General features: G+C 39.9%; 4 protein-coding genes across 5 annotated transcripts; all 4 read right to left on the bottom strand.

The window, feature by feature from the left end:
- Window positions 1-97: 97 nt before the first annotated feature.
- On the bottom strand, window positions 98-5,350 carry ddx47 (DEAD (Asp-Glu-Ala-Asp) box polypeptide 47). The gene is made up of 12 exons (XM_044050121.1): window positions 5,182-5,350; window positions 4,895-4,988; window positions 4,177-4,365; window positions 4,023-4,094; window positions 3,319-3,437; window positions 2,633-2,704; window positions 2,428-2,544; window positions 2,157-2,303; window positions 1,540-1,677; window positions 1,373-1,443; window positions 1,101-1,230; window positions 98-509 (listed from the first exon to the last, which is right to left on the bottom strand). The coding sequence occupies exons 1-12, from the start codon at window positions 5,314-5,316 to the stop codon at window positions 306-308; spliced, it is 1,488 nt and encodes a 495-aa protein (XP_043906056.1). The 5' UTR covers window positions 5,317-5,350; the 3' UTR covers window positions 98-305.
- A 217-nt stretch (window positions 5,351-5,567) lies between these two features.
- Window positions 5,568-11,222, bottom strand: LOC122785834 (WW domain-binding protein 11). Its single transcript, XM_044051811.1, has 12 exons — window positions 11,040-11,222; window positions 10,396-10,482; window positions 10,246-10,277; window positions 10,064-10,157; window positions 9,613-9,809; window positions 9,226-9,359; window positions 8,977-9,140; window positions 8,605-8,841; window positions 8,297-8,422; window positions 7,920-8,201; window positions 7,148-7,333; window positions 5,568-6,878 (listed from the first exon to the last, which is right to left on the bottom strand). The coding sequence occupies exons 2-12, from the start codon at window positions 10,457-10,459 to the stop codon at window positions 6,199-6,201; spliced, it is 2,196 nt and encodes a 731-aa protein (XP_043907746.1). The 5' UTR covers window positions 10,460-10,482; window positions 11,040-11,222; the 3' UTR covers window positions 5,568-6,198.
- Window positions 11,223-12,336: 1,114 nt separating this feature from the next.
- On the bottom strand, window positions 12,337-15,313 carry LOC122784834 (pleckstrin homology domain-containing family F member 1-like). The gene is made up of 2 exons (XM_044050201.1): window positions 15,057-15,313; window positions 12,337-14,797 (listed from the first exon to the last, which is right to left on the bottom strand). The coding sequence occupies exons 1-2, from the start codon at window positions 15,298-15,300 to the stop codon at window positions 14,235-14,237; spliced, it is 807 nt and encodes a 268-aa protein (XP_043906136.1). The 5' UTR covers window positions 15,301-15,313; the 3' UTR covers window positions 12,337-14,234.
- A 2,984-nt stretch (window positions 15,314-18,297) lies between these two features.
- On the bottom strand, window positions 18,298-20,446 carry LOC122784835 (bone gamma-carboxyglutamate (gla) protein). 2 transcript variants are annotated; one of them, XM_044050202.1, is made up of 4 exons: window positions 20,370-20,446; window positions 20,175-20,225; window positions 18,854-18,938; window positions 18,298-18,649 (listed from the first exon to the last, which is right to left on the bottom strand). In XM_044050202.1, the coding sequence occupies exons 1-4, from the start codon at window positions 20,425-20,427 to the stop codon at window positions 18,547-18,549; spliced, it is 297 nt and encodes a 98-aa protein (XP_043906137.1). In that variant the 5' UTR covers window positions 20,428-20,446; the 3' UTR covers window positions 18,298-18,546. The 2 variants fall into 2 exon arrangements, with proteins under 2 accessions (XP_043906137.1, XP_043906138.1); XM_044050203.1 differs by having other exon boundaries at window positions 20,175-20,222.
- Window positions 20,447-21,083: the final 637 nt, after the last annotated feature.

Raw genomic sequence — 21,083 nt, 5'->3', positions numbered from 1 at the left:
GAATTATGAATGATGTAAACTGAAACACTGCCCTCTTGTGTCTGAAAGTGACACAGCAGCTCAACACAATCATACATCACTCCACCACAAACAAGCATTTGGTTTTACAGTGGTATTTTATTACAAATGGGGGAGAGAGAAAAAATCCAAAGGAGGAGAGAAAAGGCATGTTTCTGTAATTAAATAGACATTTGCTTTCATACTAAATGCTGGAAAAACATGCTGTTGTCATAATCTAGTTTTAGACCAAAAACAGGGATGGCATTTATGTTGCGGTTATGTACAGTCTGTTGATGTGGGAGGCTTCAACGCCCTCCCCTCCAGGCACCTCTGCTCTTCTTCCCTCCTCCACCACCTCCACCACCACCGCGGCCAGCGCCACCAACTCCTCCTCCTCCTCCTCCTCCTCCTCCTCTCACTTTGTTCCTCACTCCACTTGCCTGTTCTGTATCATCTTCATCTCCTCCTCCTCTGGGCCTTTTCCTTTTCTCGCCTTGCTCCCTCATTTCCTGAGGAGGAAAATATTATTACTTTCCTCAGCTTCGTGTTTATTGACTTAAAAGATTCAACATACAATCCAAATATTACTGTTACTGTTAAACTTACAGCACAGACTCAAATAAACCCAATATCAACCCAATCACTTGACTTTATGTTACATAACATCATCCAGTGATAAGAAAGCCGGGACTCGCTCTAAAGCAGTGAAACGATTCAGTCTGCTATGGTCATGTACGCATTTTTTGCATAGTACCAAATAACTGGCCCCAATCATTCCATTTTCAGCACCCTTTCCATTGAGTACCAGAGTAAAACGGCATTGCGATCAGTGTAAATATTCAATGGAAGTCTATCCTGTCTATTCTAATATAAAGCTTGATGTCTTCTTAGTCGTGTTTCCATCATGATACAGTTCAGTTTGGCACATCAATCTTTGTAGGAGAATAGACTGCGTTCATCGGCGTGACAAAATGATGACAAAAACAATTCAAACAATACATTGACATGCAAAGTAACTGCATAAAAGTATGGTTATATAACATTATAAACCGTTTTTGAAACAAGATTCAGAAATAATCACATTGGTAAAGCTGACTTACCAGCCTGGCATATCTCTGGGCCTCGCTCACCCTCTCCACCAGCATCATCACTTCCTCTTCCTGTGTAGGGAAAGCAGGAAGTTTCTTCCCAATAAGGGTTTCGATTCGCTGGAAAAGCTCCACATCATACCTAAGACAAAAGGACAGAAAACCCATTTTCATCCACTGGCACACGGCACACATAGTAATACATTAGAAAAGGCGTGAGGAGAGCAGACATTAGTTTAAACATAAGCAATTTCATAATAATAAGCATTTTAAAAAACTCTTACTGAGTAACAAAGGTGATGGATTTTCCAGACCGGCCTGCTCTGGCTGTTCGGCCAACTCGATGGATGTAATCCTGAGAGAGACAGATAAAAGATCCATTAAAATCAATTCAATAAAAATAACTCAATCGCCAAGTAAAGCAGCAATGTGACTGCAAGCTCCATGGAACCTTTGAGTGAGTGGGGATGTCGTAGTTTATGACGCAGTCAACATGAGGAATGTCGAGCCCTCTGGACGCCACATCGGTCGCCAGCAGCACCGATCGAGACTTGGACTTGAACTTGTTTAGTGCTCCCAGGCGTTTATTCTGAAATACAGAGGGTGAATACAGCATTATTTTTATTATCTTATCCAGAATATAATTACATAAAAATTAATTTAGCTGTACAGAAATGAACACAACACAAATCTAGAGGCTGAAATACCACCACCTGCTGGCTGAAACAGGATAAACGCGTACAAAGCTGATGTTTACTGTTAATGCAGCAATGAAAACCTTTAACAAAACATGGAAGGACAATAACAGATCATGAGAAATGTAGCATAAAATGATAATATTGACAAATTGTTATTTTGTTTATGGACCAAAATTGATGTTTTTGAAGTTGAAAACTCAAAGAGCTTGTTTTAGTAATTAAAATAACTCACAGAGGGCCAGGATTGGCCCATGGGCCGGACTTTGGACATGCCTGTGTTAGTGTATTATGTCTGTGAGTGTCCTTACTAAAAAAAAACTGTACAAAAATGTGCGTGTTTGTGTGTCTATTTCTCTCTGTGCAGCTCTACCTGACTCATCTGGCCATGAAGAGGGATAGCAGTGATTCCAAGGTTCCTTAACAACAGCGCCACCCGCTGGGCACTGTGACATGTGCTGCAGAAAATGATGAACGAGTTCCCAGCCAGCTCGTTCACGATGGACACCAGGTAACAGTCCTAGAGCCACAAAAAACAAACAACTTCAGTGTCATGAAATCCAGACTACATACAAGTTCAGTGTAGGTTAGGATTATGACAAACACGGGATAGACGACAACACTGCAGTAAGACATCACAACACCTTATACTTGGATGGTATGAAGACGTAGTATTGCTGGAGTTTGTCAACGGTAGAGTATTTTGTGGATACTGCACATTTCACTGGATCTTTCAGAGCAGCTCTCTGTAGTTTCTGGACCTGTAAACAAACCACAGTCAATGCCAGAGAAAAGCCTGATAATTACATTTTATGGTTGCCATGCAGCATAGAGTAAGTGTCAACCTACCTTTTTGGTCATGGTGGCAGAAAACAAATAGGTGCGTCTCTCTCTGGGAATCACTTTCAAGATTTTATCCACCTGGCAAAAACAGAGAGAATACTCAACAAAAACGCTTCTTTTTTCTTCTTTAGAAATACACAAATATACATTAAGACATTAAGCATTTTATTTCTGTTTTATAGTCTTTTGATTTTATTAGAGCAAAAGAAACTGTGGTATACTTTCATACCACAATTTGGGAGATTGAAATGAATGAAAGGAAGACAAACTTCTGCCTAACATTACTTCCATATCGATGAAGATGGAAAACCTTTTCCCCAGTTTGAGATTTAAATTTGCCAAAACAAAGTCATCTCCACACTAAATGACACCATGTCAAAGACGGCGACTGTGCGGTTACAATGTCTTCGAACAAATGTGAACAAATAGTGTGAGCACTGCAGGCTTTGCAAAGTCAGAACAACCACCAACACAGAGTTCAATTTCCTGCAGTTGTTGTGAACTTACATATAACTCATTTACATCTATAAGGCTGCTGAGTAGAGAGCACTGGAGATAACAAGCACAACCTTTTCCCCAAGCGTCCAAACGACAGAAGGTACAGGTACAATTTCAGTAGAAGTGGAATCCCTTTGTTGACTACAGTCCGTAATGTTGATGAGGTGTTTTTGTTCGTTTTATTCAACACCCACCTCAGTCTCAAAGTCCATGTTGAGGATTCTGTCTGCTTCGTCCATGACCAGGAACTTCAGAGCTCGTAGGGTGAAGCCCTTGGTGTTCTCCAGGTGGTCTATCAACCGACCAGGTGTGGCTGCGAACACATATGCGTCACTCATATGTCAGTATGCCAATACTACAATTAGAAGTTGACATAATAGGTTAATAATAGAAGTGATGCATTTTGCAATATAAAAGATTTAACTCTTCTAATTTCTATTGCCACCCTCTAATTTCTGATCTTTGCAATTAACCCTTCCCATGAGCACATTAAGTAAGTGTTGGTCCATTTATTACTTTACCATCAATTCAGGGCAAATACAGTAGTAACAGCCTGAGCTAATGTGCTGGTGTTTCATAATCGATTAATCTGTCAATTGTTTTCTCGATTCATCAAGTAATTTTTTGGTCCATAAAATGTTGAAAAAAATTGATCAGTGTTTTTTTAAACCTGGAAATGATGATGTTCTCAAATGTCTTGTATGTATGTTTAAAAGTATTCCATTTTAATGATTTGTTACATAGAGCAAAGAAACCAGAAAATATTCACATTTAAGAACAATAAACCAATAAATCGATTATCAAAATAGTTCACCATAATTAAGTAATCCATTAATAGTTTAAGCCTAATAAGCCTAAGTAATTAAATAGCTGCAAAAATATAAAAAATTGACCTTACCAATAACTATGTGTGGTTTCTTGGCCAACACCAAAGACTGGGACATCATATCAATCCCACCAACTACAACAGCTGTGACACAAACAAGACAGGATTTAGGTACATAACCATAACAAGTGTGCTGCATCACTGAAGACAAAAGAGCAAAACATACCACATTTAACACCAATGCTGGAGCCCAAAGCCTCAAACTGCTCAGAGATCTGAAATGCCAACTCCCTGGTGGGGGTGAGGACGAGGGTATGAAGCCTCTGGGGTGAGGCCAGCAGTGACTGGAGGATGGGCAGAGCAAAGGCACCAGTCTTTCCCGAACCAGTCTCTGCCAAGCCAATAACATCCCGACCTGCAGTTCAATAAAGAGGCATAGAAAGACAAAGGTCACATACATATATTTTTTGTAGTATATCAAAAAGGGGCACACGGTGCTGCATTTAACTAGCAACAGCAAGAAGGTTGCTGGTTCATGCCCCGGTTCAGGCTTTTCTGTGTTACGTTTGCATGTTCTCCCCGTGTATCCACTGGGCCCTCTGAGAAAGATAAGACAATCCTATGATAACAATAATTAAAACAACATTTTTACGTAAGATCCATATCACTCAAATCTTTGTGAGAATTGTTCAGTGTAACGCTTAATGTATGAAATAAATGCATTGCATACAGCAAATTCAAGTAAAACATGCAGAGAACGACCACTGCTGTGTCCAATAAAACACACTGAAATGTATTACTGCCATGTACCTTCTGCCCATTGACATTTCTATATTTACAGTGTTATTTACAGTTATTTAAATGCAGTTGTTCAAGCTCGACTATTGGAGGGGCTGCACAAACAGAACCGTTTATAACACAGTGATGTTACTGTAGTGTCTGACCTTGCAGGGCGACTGGTACTGCCTCTATCTGGATCTTTGTTGGACTCTTCCATCCCAGCTGATCACACGCCTCACAGAGAACCTCTGTGACTCCCTGTTGAAGAAAAGACATGCATAAGAGGCTCATAATGTTGTCCAGCCAGTCAACGATACGCTTTCACACACCAGGTAATATTTTAGGACAAAATGACAATGTTTACAGATGATGTTTGGAACGCTTTAGCTAACTCAGCCTGCCAAGACGCTAAAACTCCTCCTTTTGTTTGCTTCGTGTGGGACAAACTCACCAGGTCTTTGAAGGTCTTCACTGTTACATCAGGTTCACCGCCATTAACGTCACCGATATCACTGTCACTACTCGAGCCATCGAGTAGTTCACATGTGTTCGTCTTCTCGCTCTCCTCCCTGTCGTCGTCCGCCATGCTGCTTCCTTCCCAACGTGTCGTCAGATCAGCAATGCGCAGATGCGGAAGCGCGAGCACGAGCTCAAGCAATGGATGATGGGAATTGTATTACTAAGCAAGACGGCATAACAAAAAACACACGGGTACGTACAGAAAGTAAATGATATTGTATTTTGAATACAATATTTATCATTTATAAATACAGTTTGCAGTGAATTCTCACACACACACACACACACACATCAATAATATTACGCGACAGTGAAGCATGAAGTAAAAACGGTTTCTGAAGTATTTATTTAGCTGCATTTCAAACAGTTTCAAACATGTATTCTGTCAGTTGTTGACAAACATTTCACACTGTTCAACAACTGAGATCACTGATAAAATATAGAGTTGACAGCAAACGTCATACAAAAATCTATTTTCTAGTCATGCCAATCAGTTGGCAGAGGAAAAAAACATGTCATAACACTTGGTAGTGCAGTATTTAATTTTTTTTTAATGGGTAACCTAATGGAATAGCAACAAGCCTAAATGCTCCCAATGGCATACATAATCAGATTATGTTAACCAAGTTCACATTGTTTCTTGATGCAACAGAAAAATAATCCAAATCAAATGAGGTTACGCTTGATGTGGACCAGTGATGAGAATAGAACAGCCTTGCTTGGTTTGGTAAAGACAGTGTTTCTCAATCCTGGTCCTCGGGACCCACTGCCCTGCATGAGCAGACCATTTGACTCAGGTATGTTGGAGCAGGGAAACATCTAAACTGAACAGAGCAGTGGGTCCAGAGGGCCAGGATTAAGAAACACTGGCATACTGCTCGAGCCAAATGCCTTGAGGATAGAAAACACAGAGCCTCACTGGACATTTCCCTTCAAGCCGTCACAAGTCTCAGAGGAGTCCCTCCATCTCCCTCATAAAGGCTTCATACACCTGGTCCTTAGTCTTCATGCTTGGCTGCGGCATAGCACCAATCTGGGCTGGGTTGGACATTGGAGCAGCCATTGCCTGGTGTTTCTGCCCGTGGCCACCTCCAATACCCTCATCTACTCTTCTTCCTCCAATACTTCCACCTGCTTTCTCCAGAGGCCCTGGTGCTGCCCCGTGCATTGCCCCACTCTTGTCCCTACGCACGCGTAGTGCTGTGGGCACAAAGCGAGTAACCTCCGTCTTTGGATTGATGATCTGAGGTTTGGCAGAGATGGTGGCCCCACCAGAGCCAGCACCCGCTGCCATGCCACCTCCTGCAGCTGCAACTGAGGTGATGTTGGCTCGTTTTTCGATTGTGGCAGCGTGGTGGTGGCCTGGGGGGTTGTTGCCAGGATTGTTTCCCATCGAGGCAGCAGCTGTTCCTGGGGGAGGTGGCATCTGCATGACACCCGGTCGCATGGACATGGCAGGGGGTGGTAAGCTCTGTGAACCGTCCTGGTTGGGTCCTGAGCCCTTTTGCCGCTGGACAATACTGGGAGGAGCACTGAGCACATTGGTGGTGAGAGGTGGAGGGAAGAGGGAGGGTGGTGGTGCTAATGGACGCGGGGGCCCTCCTGCTCTTGGTGGTGGAGGTGGGATACCTGTACAGAGATACAAGACAGTTTTTAATTTAAAGAGACATTCAAGAAAAAGTTGCATTCTCCATTGATGTATACATTTTCCATGAATGTAAACACCAAATATACAATTGCTGAGCAGTAAAAGAATTTAAAATAACTATATACATTTCTAGGTAATGCTGTGTGACATAATTTATGTTTCCCCGCCACATGTTCATGCGCTCACAGTATTATATACTGTATGTGGTTTCACAGACATTCTTACATACACACACTGCACATATGTGTACCTGGTGGAGCTGGGGGTGGTAGTCTGGGTGGGGGTCCACGTGGAGGGGGGCCTGGAGGCAGGCCAGGAGGGGGGCCTGGTGGCGGACCAGGAGGTCGACCGGGTGGAGGTCCAGGTGGCAGAAGACGAGGCATTGGACCCCGAATGCCTCCAGGCATACCAGGAGGTCTCAAGAATGGAGGCGCACCTAAAGATAACAGAATGTGTCAAATAAATAATGAATTGTGCACATATGGATGAATACAACCACAACATACTCAAGGGATGGGTCATACTTTCCACATTACATGTCTGTAGAAAGTTGCTTAACATTTGTGAACGTGTACTCGATGTCACATTCCATTCCAGTTGTGGTGAGCTTGGCCCGTTATGTATGTTCTTTGTAAGTACATGTATATATGTTCTCCCAGGTGGTACATGTGTATGTACCAGTGAAAGAAAGAAGAAGCAAGTCTCCATGGTTACCATCTTCTTCGATGTCTGTTTAGACTAAAACAAGAGTGCACAACCAACAAGACAAGAAAGAGTCTAGCATGCACAGTTAGCACATGCAATAAGCAAGGACTCAAACTTTAGGTGTGCTCATCTGCGTGGACCACAGCAGAAATGGAGCAGATGATAAAATTGTCATGCAGAACATAGCCGACCACAGTGGAAATAGAAAGTATGACCCTGCCCCAAAACATCAGGAACTGCATTGCATTCCAGTAACCAATCCAGAATAGAATGTTTATACTGTTTATCATTTAATAGGTAGAACTGTTTTATCTAACCTGGTGGTGGGCCAGGAGGTGGGCCAGAGGGTGGACCAGGAGGCCTCATGGGAGGAGCTGGGGGTGGACCCAGTGGTGGAGGTCCAGCCATTGGTGGACCTTGCAAGTGTGGAGGCCCTTGCTGTCCCACAGGCCCACCAGGAGGGGGTAAACGCTGATTGACCATGAGATGGGGCTGACTGTCCCCTGGTGGTCCCCGGTCCTCAATGTCTGAGCCGTCTGAGTCATCTGTGTATTCCTCCTCTACCTCTTCTTCTTCCTCCTCTTCAGGTACTGACTGTCCTGAAGAAAAGGAAATAACAATAACACAACATCAGAAAAACAAAACAGAGTGTACTATCACAGTATGCAGTAGTGACGTTATTACGATACAGTACCTGCCATCCTTAACATCATAGCCTGCAGAGGGGTGATAGCTTTGGTTTTCTTTACCAGCCTCTTTTTCTTCTTCTTTCCTTCACGGGGTACCTCAGCAGGCATGTCTGCGAAACGTACACTGCGTCCTAAAGCATTTGGACATTGAAATGTTAATCAAAAGAGCATATGAATGTAAGACACATTTTGATCAGCACAGTTTTTCTGAAAATACGTCAGGTTGGATGCCAGTACAACTGAGCGCCATAGTATATATAAATACAATAGGTCTATAAAACAAATGACACAAATATGCTGAACAGACCCTCACCAGCATGTCTTTCATTTCTGTCTCTATCCTCCTCCCTTTCTCTCTTATCATCCTGCCGGTCCACACTCATTCTGTGGTCTCCATCGTTCCCTTCATTTCTCTCTTCTTCACTGTCCTCTTCAGAGTCACTGTCATCATCGTCCAGATCATCCCGATCTCGGTCGCTCTCGCTGCCACTATCCTGATCTCTTCCCAACTCCATCAAAGAATCCTTCTCTAAACCAGGAATGGAAGGCTCTTTTGAGGAAAAAAAGAGAACAAAATGAGTAAAGAGTGACAGACAAAAATGTGAACACAAATGCACAAGTCACAATTTTGAAAGGGAACTTTGATCAAAAATCAGAAATATTGGAATTAGGGGAACGTTTGTACCTTCTGTGCCATAAACTCGTCGAGAAGGAATGCCATACAATGCGAGGACCTGTGGAGGTGGAGGCCCAGGAGGGGGGCCAGGGGGCTTCTTCCCCGGAGGTAAACGTGGTACACCAGGTACTGTTGCCAACACTGGTCCAGTAGATGATGAGAGAGGCCCTTTACTGAGATACAGGAAAAGAGAATTCCCTTAGTGGCACAATAACAAATAGTAACATCTTATGCTTAAACTGCTGAAACTCAGTATACCCAAAAGTGGAGATCTTCTTTAATATGGATGGAGGTTGAGCCCCTGGTAATGGGATGTCCTGAATGTGGATATTTGAGGGGGCATGAGGCATATCTGGTAAAGGGATACTGTCAACCTCCACGGACTCTGCATTCTGAAAAACAGAGCAAGATACACACAATTGTCAAGAATAGTGACCAAACCAGGGCAATAAAGCCAGGCAGTAAAGAGAAGCTGCAGCATTAAGTGCTGAATTTAATTTATTTTAGGCACAGACATAGTGATGTTTTAAGGTATTAACGACTATGGAGCTGTATGTCTTTTTTTTATTTTAAAAGAAGTTACATACATGTAAGTTAAAAATACACATAGGCATCAAAACAATAACCAAACAAACATATACAGACCTTGACTGAGTCAAAATAGAGAGCCAGCTGGCCACGTTTGGTCTCATAGTCTAATTCCAATTTGCGCAGCTCCTTGTAAGTGTCCGGATTCTCCCTCTCGTACAGACGGACAATGCGTTCAAATGTCTCACGTAGCTTCTTCCTCTTGTCCCTCAACACCTTCTCATTTAGAAGGGGCTGCTGAACTGGGTTAAATTCTGTCAAATATATTACAGAAGAGATGTGTTTTAAAAGCCACAAATATTTAATGAAATTTGAAAACACACATATTTTAGCCAAGTGACAGTTGACAGTTCAAGTTTAATGTTTCTAAGAAATATGCAATCTCTATAGAGACTATATTTGTTGTAATACAGTTAAGACTACAGATTACACATTTATACTTTATGATATAAGACTTTATAAAATGCACATTTTCTCAAATAACATCATGCAATTTCAGGCTTCTCACCCATTTCATCTAGCTTTTCCATGTCCCTGATGATCTGTCTGGGGTCCTTCATCTTCAGCACTGCTGCCCTCACCATCATTCTCTGCTTCTTGTTCTAGTAGGAATATTCACAAACAAAGGAGCATGTTAACAAAACAATAACACAAACAAAGAAAAATCATATAATTGAAGGCCATGAGTACCTTCTTTAGCTCCCTCTTCCTGGCTTCCTTTCCTATAAGAGAGGGAGAGAATAAGAACACTCATTATCATTCTTAAATCTTACATTTAAGAATGTACATTCAGCAGGTAGGTGTCAGAGAAGGCAACTCTCACTAATGATCTATACTTACGAGCCTGGTCGGTGGGATTCATAAATTTCCCACTCTTGGTGGAGGAGGTTGAGCGGCGCCCCATGTTGGCAGTGAGTCTCTTTTACCCTGTCAAGGGGGAAAACCCCAATGAAATTAAAGCAGCAGATACACTGACACCATAATTCCAACCACTGTTACATAAAAAGTATAAACAACAATAGTCACAAATTAGGGACTAAAAGACAGGTAGTGTGAAAGGCAAGGACTCAAGCACACAACATAAACCACTATAAGTTACTTATTATTACATTGCTGTGCCATATTTGAGGGGTTGTTGAAATTGTAACTATTGAGAATATATAACTACGCAATAATGAAGAAAAAAAACACAACTTTTTACAGACGTTAGCTACTACTGTTTAGCAAGGTAACACAAAAGTGACAGTCAACGCATGATTATCAAACATGCAGTGAATCATAGATATGCAAGGGAGAACTGGGGTTATATTACGGGGCTAACGGACATTATAAAGACAGTGTGTTTCAGTATGATGGAAATATATACGATAATGTGAAATACATCATTTGGCTGGCAAGTTAGCTAGGTACTGTACGCTAGCATGCACTTGTAGCTAGGCCATCGCTAGCATAATGGAGCACATAAGGGAGAAACTTATATTTACCTCTTATTTACTTAAGAAATGCAGAGAGCGGTGCCCTCCTCACACAGCACTAGGTGCCGACTGTAAACTAAAGCGTACTGCTTGAGTCCTGAAAAAGAATACGAACGCAATCCCGACTGAATGGCTACAAAAAGACAACGTTAGCCACCCGCCATGTTTACTGCCGCGAGCTGGAGCGGAAGAGGCAACCTTTACGTCATCAACAGGAGACGCGAGAAAACTTTATTTTGAAAAACAGGGTTATAAACTGGGTTATCCTAGTACATGAACATTAAACAGAAATAAAATAAAATGAAAGTAAACACAAAGGAGCACAAATGAGCAAGGCTATTACTATATGAGCAGAAAGAATGAGACAGAGATGTGTACAGTCGGCTGGTCTGTTTTTATCCATTATTTTTAATGACATGAAATAATTAGTAAAGTTATGCATAGTATGTCATTGTATGTCAAACCAGAATACAGAGACATGAGAACACTTGAAAAAAATGTTCAATGGTTTCCACATGGGATGTTTCTTAAATTTCACAAATAGTCTGTATATGTATATTCTAATCTAAGAATTTGTATTTGAATCCACAGCTTTTGCAGTTTTTCCAAATATATTTCCCAGAAATTCGATTAGAATCAGTGTTTTTGTTGTGGAAATTTTTAAAAAGACATTTACTTCATTCTTCAGTGTCTTCAGGTGTAATATCAACTGCAAAAGCTGTGATTTCAAATTCAAATTCTTAGTATATACATATACATATAGCTATATATGAACATTTTGTATTAAAAATAGGAGAGCTGTGTCAGAGAGGCCATCTATGAATGGCATCTAAATTCATATTGTCATATAATATTATTTCCCTATAGCTTTGTTGGTATGAAGGCTGAGTGTGTCATTTAAAGATAAGGTGCCATTGCATTCATTTGCTATTGTAATCAGAAACACACAGTAATATCATGTCATATCAATTGTATTATTATTATTATTATTATTATTATTATTATTATTATTTTTATTACTGTTATTACTACTATTATTATTATTATTATTATTATTATTATTATTATTATTCTTGCTTATTCATCAATGTATTTTTATTTATTTTTTTACTACCAAGAGGATAAACTAAAACAGTAGTAAACTCACTTTTATTCTGACTAATGCTTCATCCCGAAGGGGAAAAAAAGTCTGGTTTAATTTTACACACAGTATAACATTCAGACAACAGATGTCGCCATTTTAAAATAAAATTTCCTTCCTGTACAGAATGCCTGTTGCGTCTAGATAGAATAGAATAGAATAGAATAGAATAGAATAGACTTTATTGTCATTGCACAATAGGGTACAACTATATTGTGAGTGAGGGTGATCCACACAGCAACAGCGTAAAATGAACAGAATTTATATAAATAAACCACAATAGTTGCGCAATAGAATAAAAATCCAATCCAACTCAAATCCAACTTTATTTGTTAAGCACTTTAAACAAACCACAGTGAACCAAAGTGCTGTACAGAATAAATAAAAGGCATAATAAGTAAAAGGTTCAAAATTTGATAAAACAGCTTAAAATTAATTAAAAATCATAAAAAACACAATTAGAAATAGCAGCCATACAATAAAAAAACAATAAATTCTATTCAAATTAAAATAAGTAAAATAAATAAAAATCAACGTCTCATTAAGTGTTAAAGGCCAAAGATAGCCAGCACTTTGAGGTAAGGTAGTTCATTATTTCTGCATTTGTCCAAACCTTTAGCCCAGTGTGAATGACATAGGTACAATTTAAAGTAGAACAACATCACATGAATTTTGAGCATTTGCTAACCACATTGCTCTGCCAGTCATCTGTTGTTAAATGATACAACATGAGTTGCTTTTGTCAAATGTGGGTCTCTCCAGGGGACAATTCTGTGAGACGCTGTCTGTGAGACTGGGTGCTGGTAATGATTAGAATCAGTGCTGTTGTTGTGGAAAATTTTAAAAAGACATTTACTTCCTTCTTCAGTCGTCAGCCAAACAGGTGTCACATCAAAATCAAAGCAACCTCTCACGACAAGATCTGGCATTATTACGAGTTTATAAAAAACGGTAAACCACGCCGGCACCAGAAATGTTGAAAATGTGAAAATGTTGTTCAGATTTTCTTTGAGTAAAACCATGGAAATCCACCCACATATTTCTAAAGTACGTAGCAATTAGATTTGTTATAAAATGCAGACTTGTTAAAAAGGATCAAAATCATATTCCAAACCATGGTAATTTAACTCAATAAAATGTCATTGCTCTATGTGTTGAGTGGTCTGCTGTCAGTGGAATGTTCCTATAAAGTTTGTGCATAAATACCTCATATCTATTTAGACTTATAGTCCATTCAGTGTTTATAAACCACATAATTAAAACACAGAGTGAATTTATATTCATGACCCATGATTACATAGTCTTTTTTCAGTTTATGTTTAATTTGGATATGTTGTGACGTTGCAAATGTTTAACATTGCTTACAATATAGTTCTTATAATCGTCTCGCCTCTTATTTATAATTTTCTCCTACTTTTTTCTTTTCCATTTGTGAAAACACATTCTTAAACAAATCAACTTGAACAATCAGCTAAGAAAATATTGACATACTTTGTATATACATCGACACTCACCATTCAAATGATCTGAACAGACACTCATCTTTGACATGTTTTTTTTAAAATGATTATCCACATGTTAACAGTTACTAATACATACACACATGATTTTAATCAAACGTGTGGGTTCCTTTGACACCAAACAACAATTATCATACTCTTAAATAAATAAATATACAAAAATACTCTTAAATACACAAAAAAAGTCAAGCGTAAAAAAGTCTAGTATTGATAGCTGCAAAAGTGTACAAATCATATATATATATATATATATATATATATATATATATATATATATATATATATAGTATATAAACATCATATATCATGTTATCTTACAGTGATGCCCATGAGCAGGGGTGTTTCAATGGATTTTGGGGGCTCAAGGCAAAAGGAATGTGGGGTGCCCTTCACTGGACCACATTAATTGATTATGATCTCAAACACTTGTACTGTATTTACAAAAACAGCTTTGTATCGACACTTTCTCATCACTGTCCATTTAAAAGTCAAAAGTGCTTCATTATAATGCATTTAGTCTATAAGGCTGCAGCGGTTGCTGGATTAATAGGTGCCAGGTTTTCCCCAGATTTCCACCTCGGCGTTCACCCAGCTACCGTGAGGGAGGTATGACATCATATCATCTTCTTCCTCATCACTACCACTGGATGATGCCACATCCTCCACCACTAAGCAGTTCCCTGTGCTGTCCCCCCTGATGCGAGACATCTCCTCTTCTCCATTCTTTGAGTGGCAGTGGCGGCAGACTCTCAGTTTCTTAGTCGGGTGAATGTGGTCTATCTTTTCCCGCGCCGTGGAGCATGCATTGCAGACCACAAAGCCACATTTCCTGCAGTGGTGTCGGCGAATGGTGGCCGTGAATCTCTTCAAGCAGCGCATGCATCTGTAAGCAGCGCGATCCGGGATCCAAGACATAGCAAAGGTGGGGCCAGGCCGGCAGGTGTCGCCCTTCAGCAGACTGTCACAGCAGCCTTTGATGTGGTCCATCCAGTCCCGCTTCTCTTTGTAAGAAGGAGCAGACACAAAGAAGGACTTCTGTGGTGTACGGATTAACCACTGGTTCTGACATCCCACACTGTCCTCCATGTCCTCCAGCTGAATGTCCTCTGTAATCACAGTGAACATGGCATATTTAAAACAATGCAAAACAAGGTCAGGGATCATTTATATAGGACATTTAAAAACTGCCACTGTTGCCTGAAGTGTTGCTTAAAATTAGGGATGACTCTTTACCACTTCAAGTTGTAGATGCAGATACATTATCAGTCTTGTACAGTAGACTTTACATCTTTAAATCTACACATTCTAGCTGTTGTCTGTCTGCAATGCAATGTAGGAGAAAGGAGAAAGAGATGAGCCACTCACCTAGCGGTATAATCCTCTGGTTGGTGTGCCAGCGGCCGCTCAGAATCACGCTGCCGTACACCAGAACATCGTTGAAGAGGAAGAAGACCTTCAGCTCAGTCTTCTTTCGGTTCTGCTTCATCAGGTGACCCTCTCCCATCAGAATCCGGCCCGGCTTAGACAGAGGCCGCCCAGACGGACCAAATGAATTCTCCACTGCTTGGATACGCTCACAGTTCTCCCTCAGGAATGATAGTTGAGCCATTGTTGCATCTGAGACTGAATGAATGTTGTGCTGAGCTCTGAGCGTCTGCACGTTTTATACACTACGCTCAAGGTGACGCAACTGGAATTTCCAAGCTCCAACGTGTTTAACAGGAAATAAGAGAGAGTGTGAAGTGTGGGACAGCACCTATATTTACTTTTTTTTTCAAGATTTAGAAGGTGGTTTTAGGACAACTGCTAAATCTGTGAGTTTAAAAATAGCACACAAAGGTGGACAGTACTTTTGTAATATTACATACTAAATATTGACATATGTTCTAGATATTAAAATGCATAAAATATTGTCATTTTTATTCTACTACGTTCATCTAAAATATACTGCAGGTAGTAATAGTTACGAATAAATTTTTTCAATCCAACTTATTTATAAAGCACATTTGAAGCAACCAAGGTGCTGTACATTAATAAAATAAACATTTAAAAACAATTAAAAAAAACATGTTTAACTAATGGGATGGATGGAATTAAACACCCGACTATATAAATTACCTCCAGCTTATGTCATTTTAGTCTCTGTCTGTTTGTTTGTCTGTTTGTGAGCAACATCACTAAATGATTGTGTAGAAGAATATAAGGACTGTGAAAAACTAAGTGGTGGTTTTGTGTTTTCTGTGCTTTCTTTAGTTCATGTTTAGAATTGCAGAATAAATGGTAAAGACTAATTTGACACTATTAATATGTATGCATTTGAGTGTTTCTGACAAAATGTGATAAGTGCTGCTCATATTAAAGCTTTAGATTTGGATTAAAGCATAAATTTTTAAATGTAAACACTGACACTTGCTACACAGCTAGGGTTTTTTTGTTTTTTGTTTTTTTTCAAATTGCATTGTAAGACCAGTTGAGCAGCTCAGCCCACACACAGCTTGTATGAAAGCCAAAACTTTCATTATTCATGCTGCGACCGTCAGGGGCTTTCTGTGGCGTGTCTGCATATGTATCATTAGACAAGCATTAATAAAGAGGTGCCAATTAACAAACAAGAGAAAAAAATTATAAGATGATCAACTAATTAGTACAGGATGATCTACAGAGTATGGTAATCAACTCTGGGCAGGGAAGGGAAGCCCAGGGAGGGCAGAGAGGGTGTGGCAGCTTCACTCTTTGTAATGAGGAAGTACATTTAAATTTGAAGAAAGTTACTGGAAGTTATTGACACTAAAGTCTGAGTGGATTTTTTTTAATCATAAAACTACATCTTTTTCTTCTAGGACAAAAAGCTGTGCATGCGCAGTGAGACGCAGAGCGTGTTTTTTTGCAAAGCGAATTGAGAGAAAATGCTTGTAAACATCTTTATCCAGCTCTTCACTGTGTGATGAGACATTTGATGGGTTTGATGAGAAGATTGCAAGCACTGCCATAGCAGTACAGTTAATAAAAAGGTAACAGAATCAAACTGACGAGCTTTGTTAGCTGACATGATGCAGTCCAGTTATACACTCCACATGCCAAATGTTCAAATCCATAACTGCCAACATATACACCAGACGATATGTCCGGCAACGCGTCTCTTTGGGTAACTAAAGAGTTGGATCACTGCCATAAAACAGGCTCTTAACTTAAATATCCTGCTTTATTTTAGATGCTTTTAGTGAAATGTGTAAGTGTTCTCCAGAGTTAGATTGAGTAACTTCCACTCGGGCTGTTTCCATACTCGGGAAAAGCACCCTGGGGACTGGTTCTGTGATTCTGATCTCTGTGGATTTAAAGTGGCACAGTTTCCTGCCACCATGGAGGTGAAAATAAACCGAGTCACGTAAGCTCAATACCTGCGCCTGTCAAGAAAAGTCCAGCAAATCCCCATAAAATATTGCTTATTGCTTTTATCCATCCATCCATCTTCTACTGCTTAATCCTCTACATGAGGGTCACCGGGGGGGGGGCGCTGGTGCCAATCCCAGCTGACATAGGGTGAACAAAAATACAAAATAAAAACATTTATTACATGAACAATGAAACATTCACACATTCACTCAAACTGTCATGTTTTTTTCCACCTTTATCTTGGTCTGAAAATCTCCTTCCATTGTTATTTTGAATCACATCACCATGCCAAGAATAGTCCTTTTGCGATAAGGAAAACACACTAAACACTTGACAGCAAAGTCAAAGGTTCAGTGTGGAGTGTTTAAGTGGCATCCAGTGGTGAGGGAAGTAAACGCACCATAAGGATGTCCTACAGTGGGCTTCAGGTACTGCAGGAACACAGAAGACCCTCTCAGGAGCCAGTGTTTGGTCTGTCTGAAACATGTCAGTGCAGCAAGGGTCTGATTCCTGATTAGATACAAGAGCATTCTTCTCTTTTTACACTGCTCCTCGGTTTCAGGTAATCACAGCTAAATACATGTGTAAGGAAAGTGTTCTTTCAGGGAAATAATGAGAATATTTCCTTTGTGACAGAGTGGGTGTGTTTGCGTGACTACACCACAACGAGCTGCTACAAAACATACTTGATGAGAATTAGTTCCAATGAAAACAAAAACCTGTTGCAGGTTTGCTCTTACAGCAAGTCAGACAACTTTATCACTTCCTTCTGTCTTGTTTACACTCGGACTGTGAGGTACTTACCATCTTCTCCTCCCTCACAATTGCAGAAAAAAAAAAAAATCAGCACATTTGTACTTTCAGTATTTGGTCCATACACTCCATAATGAAGAGGTATTGATCAGCTGTGAAAACATCAGTGTTTCACTGTTTGCTGGTCAGAGAAATGTGACAATTAAAGTGTCATTCATGCAAAAGAACAGGCCCAAAGCACAAGTAAGAGCATAGTAAATTCAAAGTTGTACTGACAAGACACTCAGATACTCAGGACACAAACATCAAGAAGGCAAAAATGTGCATTTAAGGCTCATCGCTGTAACCTTTTGATGACATAAGGACATATATGAGTAACTCATCCAGTCACACACACCTCAGAAAGAGCACACAGCAGACTTTCATATTATATATCTTTATTTTAATATCACACTACTCTACAGACTGTCTGAGGTGAGTATCACAGAACTGTGTGGGTTTAAGCAGGGTGGAAAAATAAATGATCATGCAAATATTATTCCTCTTGCTATCTAACATCTTTCTCCTTTACTGTTTTATTTTGCTCCACTGGCACTAAAGGGAAGTGGTTACTTATGACTACAACGTTTTTTAAAGTGACAAAGTAAAACTGAAAAAGTGAATATGCAAAGTAAAGAAAAGACATTTGGGATGAACAACGGTTTGGTGTCTAATAGGGAATTGGTCCATAGTAGGTGGTGTAGGCAGCGATGATTCCACTGGTGTCCATCATGTCCTCACATGCCAGATTCAGCTCACACACTTCTCTTAGACTGAAAGAACAGGAACATACTTACTGGACCATGTATACATATATATATATATATATATATATATATATATATATATATATATATATATATATATATATATATATATATATATATATATATATATATATGTATATATATATATCACACATTTGATACATACACATACGTGCTTCTATATGAATAGGGAATGTGTGACATATGTACCTCTCCAGCTGGGATAGAGATAACTCTTTAGGAGCTCTCTTCTGTCTCACCACTGAGGACGCCTGCTCCTGCTCCACAAACAAACCTGTACATATAACAACATCATACAGTATCAATATCTGTGTTGTAATGTAACAAAGTACAAACACTTTGTTATTTGTACTTTTACTCCACTACATTTCCTCTAACTATTGTTGTTACTACTATATAACATCAGAAGAAGAGTTGATATTATGGTCTGTATTTATAGACTATAGACTAGCAGAGCCAGGAATTTAACCCACAACCTTCCAGTTGAGAGACACGTCATCCTACCACTGAGCCACAAACTTATACATTTTATATCAGAAAATTACTTTTGATACCTAAGTACAGTAAAAGTCATCTACTTTAAGACTTTTACTTAAGTACTTAAGACATTCTCTGGAAACATACTTAAGTATCCCTTTAAGGTACTTTATACAAGACTGAGGAATCAACTGATGATACCATTTACAAAACAAACAATCAAATAGAAATACACGTAGTGGAGTAACTCGGGTCCAAGAAGCACTTACCACTTACACTTACACTTCATTAGGTACGCCTGTTCACTCCCTCACTCACTCACTCACTCACTCACTGCTTTAACTTCCACATGGCGTTCATGTGGACGTTGGTGCCAATCCCAGCTGACAAAGGTTGAAAGCTGGGTCACACCCTGGACAGGTCACCTGTCCATCACAGAGACACATAGAGACAAACAACCATCCTCTCTCACACTCACTACACCTGTTCAACTGCCTGTTGTAAGCAATCTCATAATCAGCCAATCACACGGTTAAGACAAGGTTCAACCTGCGGAAGTTCACACCAAGCAACAGAATGGGGAAGAAAGGAAGGTGATTGAAGTGACTCTGAACGTGGCACATGAATGCTGACTGATCTTAGTATTTCAGAAACTGCTGAAACTAGGATTCTCACCAACAACCATTTTCAGACTGGTTCCTGATGATTGAAAGACAACAGTCACTCAGATAACCACAGACCATCTCTGGATACACAACATGTCAGCAGCAGAAGACTTCACTCTATTAGCTTCACATAAAACCTAAAGAAAATGACCGGTGAGTGTGTGAATTTGGAATGAAATGAATATGAAATTGAATGTATGTTTAAAATGAAGGAGGAGTAGATGATAAAAAAATCATTGTTATTAATCTGCGGTGACTGAAGACTCAAATATGAATATTAAACAATGGGACGTGCCTATTTTATACTATTATGATAGATCTTTATAAATTGTAAATACACTAAATGTGTAGAGCTGTTAAATCCTTACCCTCCTGAGCGGGGGTGTCACCAGCAGGCTGGGAGCTGAAGGAGGCATCTGCTAAACAAGAGGGGAAATAATTAGGGACGAGCCAGTATTTCAGTATCAGTATCAGTATCATTGATTCAGGTCAAAAAAAGAAAATCACATATGAATGATAAGGTACTAATTATTAAACAGATCACTCTGCTGCGTAGCTCTTACCTGAAGTCAGACAGAGGACGGCCAGGGAGCAGAGAACCAGGACGGACAAAGTTTTCATCTTTGCGCTTCGGTCTTCACCTTCCACAGACTCTATCACGCTCCTCTCCCCCCGTCACACGCATATATACATAGATTCACACTGAGTTTTCACTGTAGATGTGGGCCCTCGCTATGACATGGACATGCGATTGGTTGGGGCATCGTGTGTCACACACCCACACCCACGCAGGAAATACACACATCCACGAAAAACAAAAAAAAAAATCATATTTATAGATATAAATGCAGAGTGAAAGATTATGGACTTGACTTCCAGTGGGTGGATATTTGTTTTAAAGCAAAGGTGGCTGCAAACATCAGCCTTGTTTGGGTTGTTTTAGTCGTTTTTTTTTTCTGTTGTTAGTGATGAAATGTAGGGAAAAGTGCTTCATCACAACAAAGAGACAGAATGTAAGATGTGATTAAGCAGCTAAATGCATCTGCACCATCACCAGGCGGCTCACTGTCAGCTTTAGGGCCTATAATAAAAGTTAGAGATGCAATGCCAGCTGGCAGCCTCCAGAGGTCAGAGTTTTCCTCAGAGCCCACACACTTCTACAGTACATCTGCGTCCCAAAGTCCACGAGGCGGAGAGAACACCAACTGGAACCGTTATATGGCATGGTTTAATCCAAGGGTTTTCTCTTTTATTACAAACCGCAGTGATTTCCTGCA

Source organism: Solea senegalensis, linkage group LG19, assembly GCF_019176455.1.
Source record: "Solea senegalensis isolate Sse05_10M linkage group LG19, IFAPA_SoseM_1, whole genome shotgun sequence".
NCBI classification, from domain to species: domain Eukaryota; kingdom Metazoa; phylum Chordata; class Actinopteri; order Pleuronectiformes; family Soleidae; genus Solea; species Solea senegalensis.
This window is presented reverse-complemented; position numbering and strand designations above follow the sequence as displayed.

Bases quoted from the DNA above. Each gene is read 5' to 3' on its own strand.
- ddx47 (XM_044050121.1), bottom strand. From the start codon at position 5,316: ATGGCGGACGACGACAGGGAGGAGAGCGAGAAGACGAACACATGTGAA. The intron at 1,678-2,156 runs GTAGAGCTGCAC...TCTGTATTTCAG, and splicing joins TTCATGGCCAGATGAGTCAG to AATAAACGCCTGGGAGCACT. The intron at 1,444-1,539 runs GTTCCATGGAGC...TGTCTCTCTCAG, and splicing joins ACATCCCCACTCACTCAAAG to GATTACATCCATCGAGTTGG.
- LOC122785834 (XM_044051811.1), bottom strand. From the start codon at position 10,459: ATGGGGCGCCGCTCAACCTCCTCCACCAAGAGTGGGAAATTTATGAAT. The intron at 10,278-10,395 runs GTAAGTATAGAT...CCTCTCTTATAG, and splicing joins GAATCCCACCGACCAGGCTC to GAAAGGAAGCCAGGAAGAGG. The intron at 8,842-8,976 runs GTACAAACGTTC...TTTCCTCAAAAG, and splicing joins ACGAGTTTATGGCACAGAAG to AGCCTTCCATTCCTGGTTTA.
- LOC122784834 (XM_044050201.1), bottom strand. From the start codon at position 15,300: ATGGCTCAACTATCATTCCTGAGGGAGAACTGTGAGCGTATCCAAGCA. The intron at 14,798-15,056 runs GTGAGTGGCTCA...CTGTGATTACAG, and splicing joins CCAGAGGATTATACCGCTAG to AGGACATTCAGCTGGAGGAC.
- LOC122784835 (XM_044050202.1), bottom strand. From the start codon at position 20,427: ATGAAAACTTTGTCCGTCCTGGTTCTCTGCTCCCTGGCCGTCCTCTGT. The intron at 18,939-20,174 runs GTAAGGATTTAA...TTATATGTACAG, and splicing joins TGACACCCCCGCTCAGGAGG to GTTTGTTTGTGGAGCAGGAG. The intron at 18,650-18,853 runs GTACATATGTCA...CTGTTCTTTCAG, and splicing joins TCTCTATCCCAGCTGGAGAG to TCTAAGAGAAGTGTGTGAGC.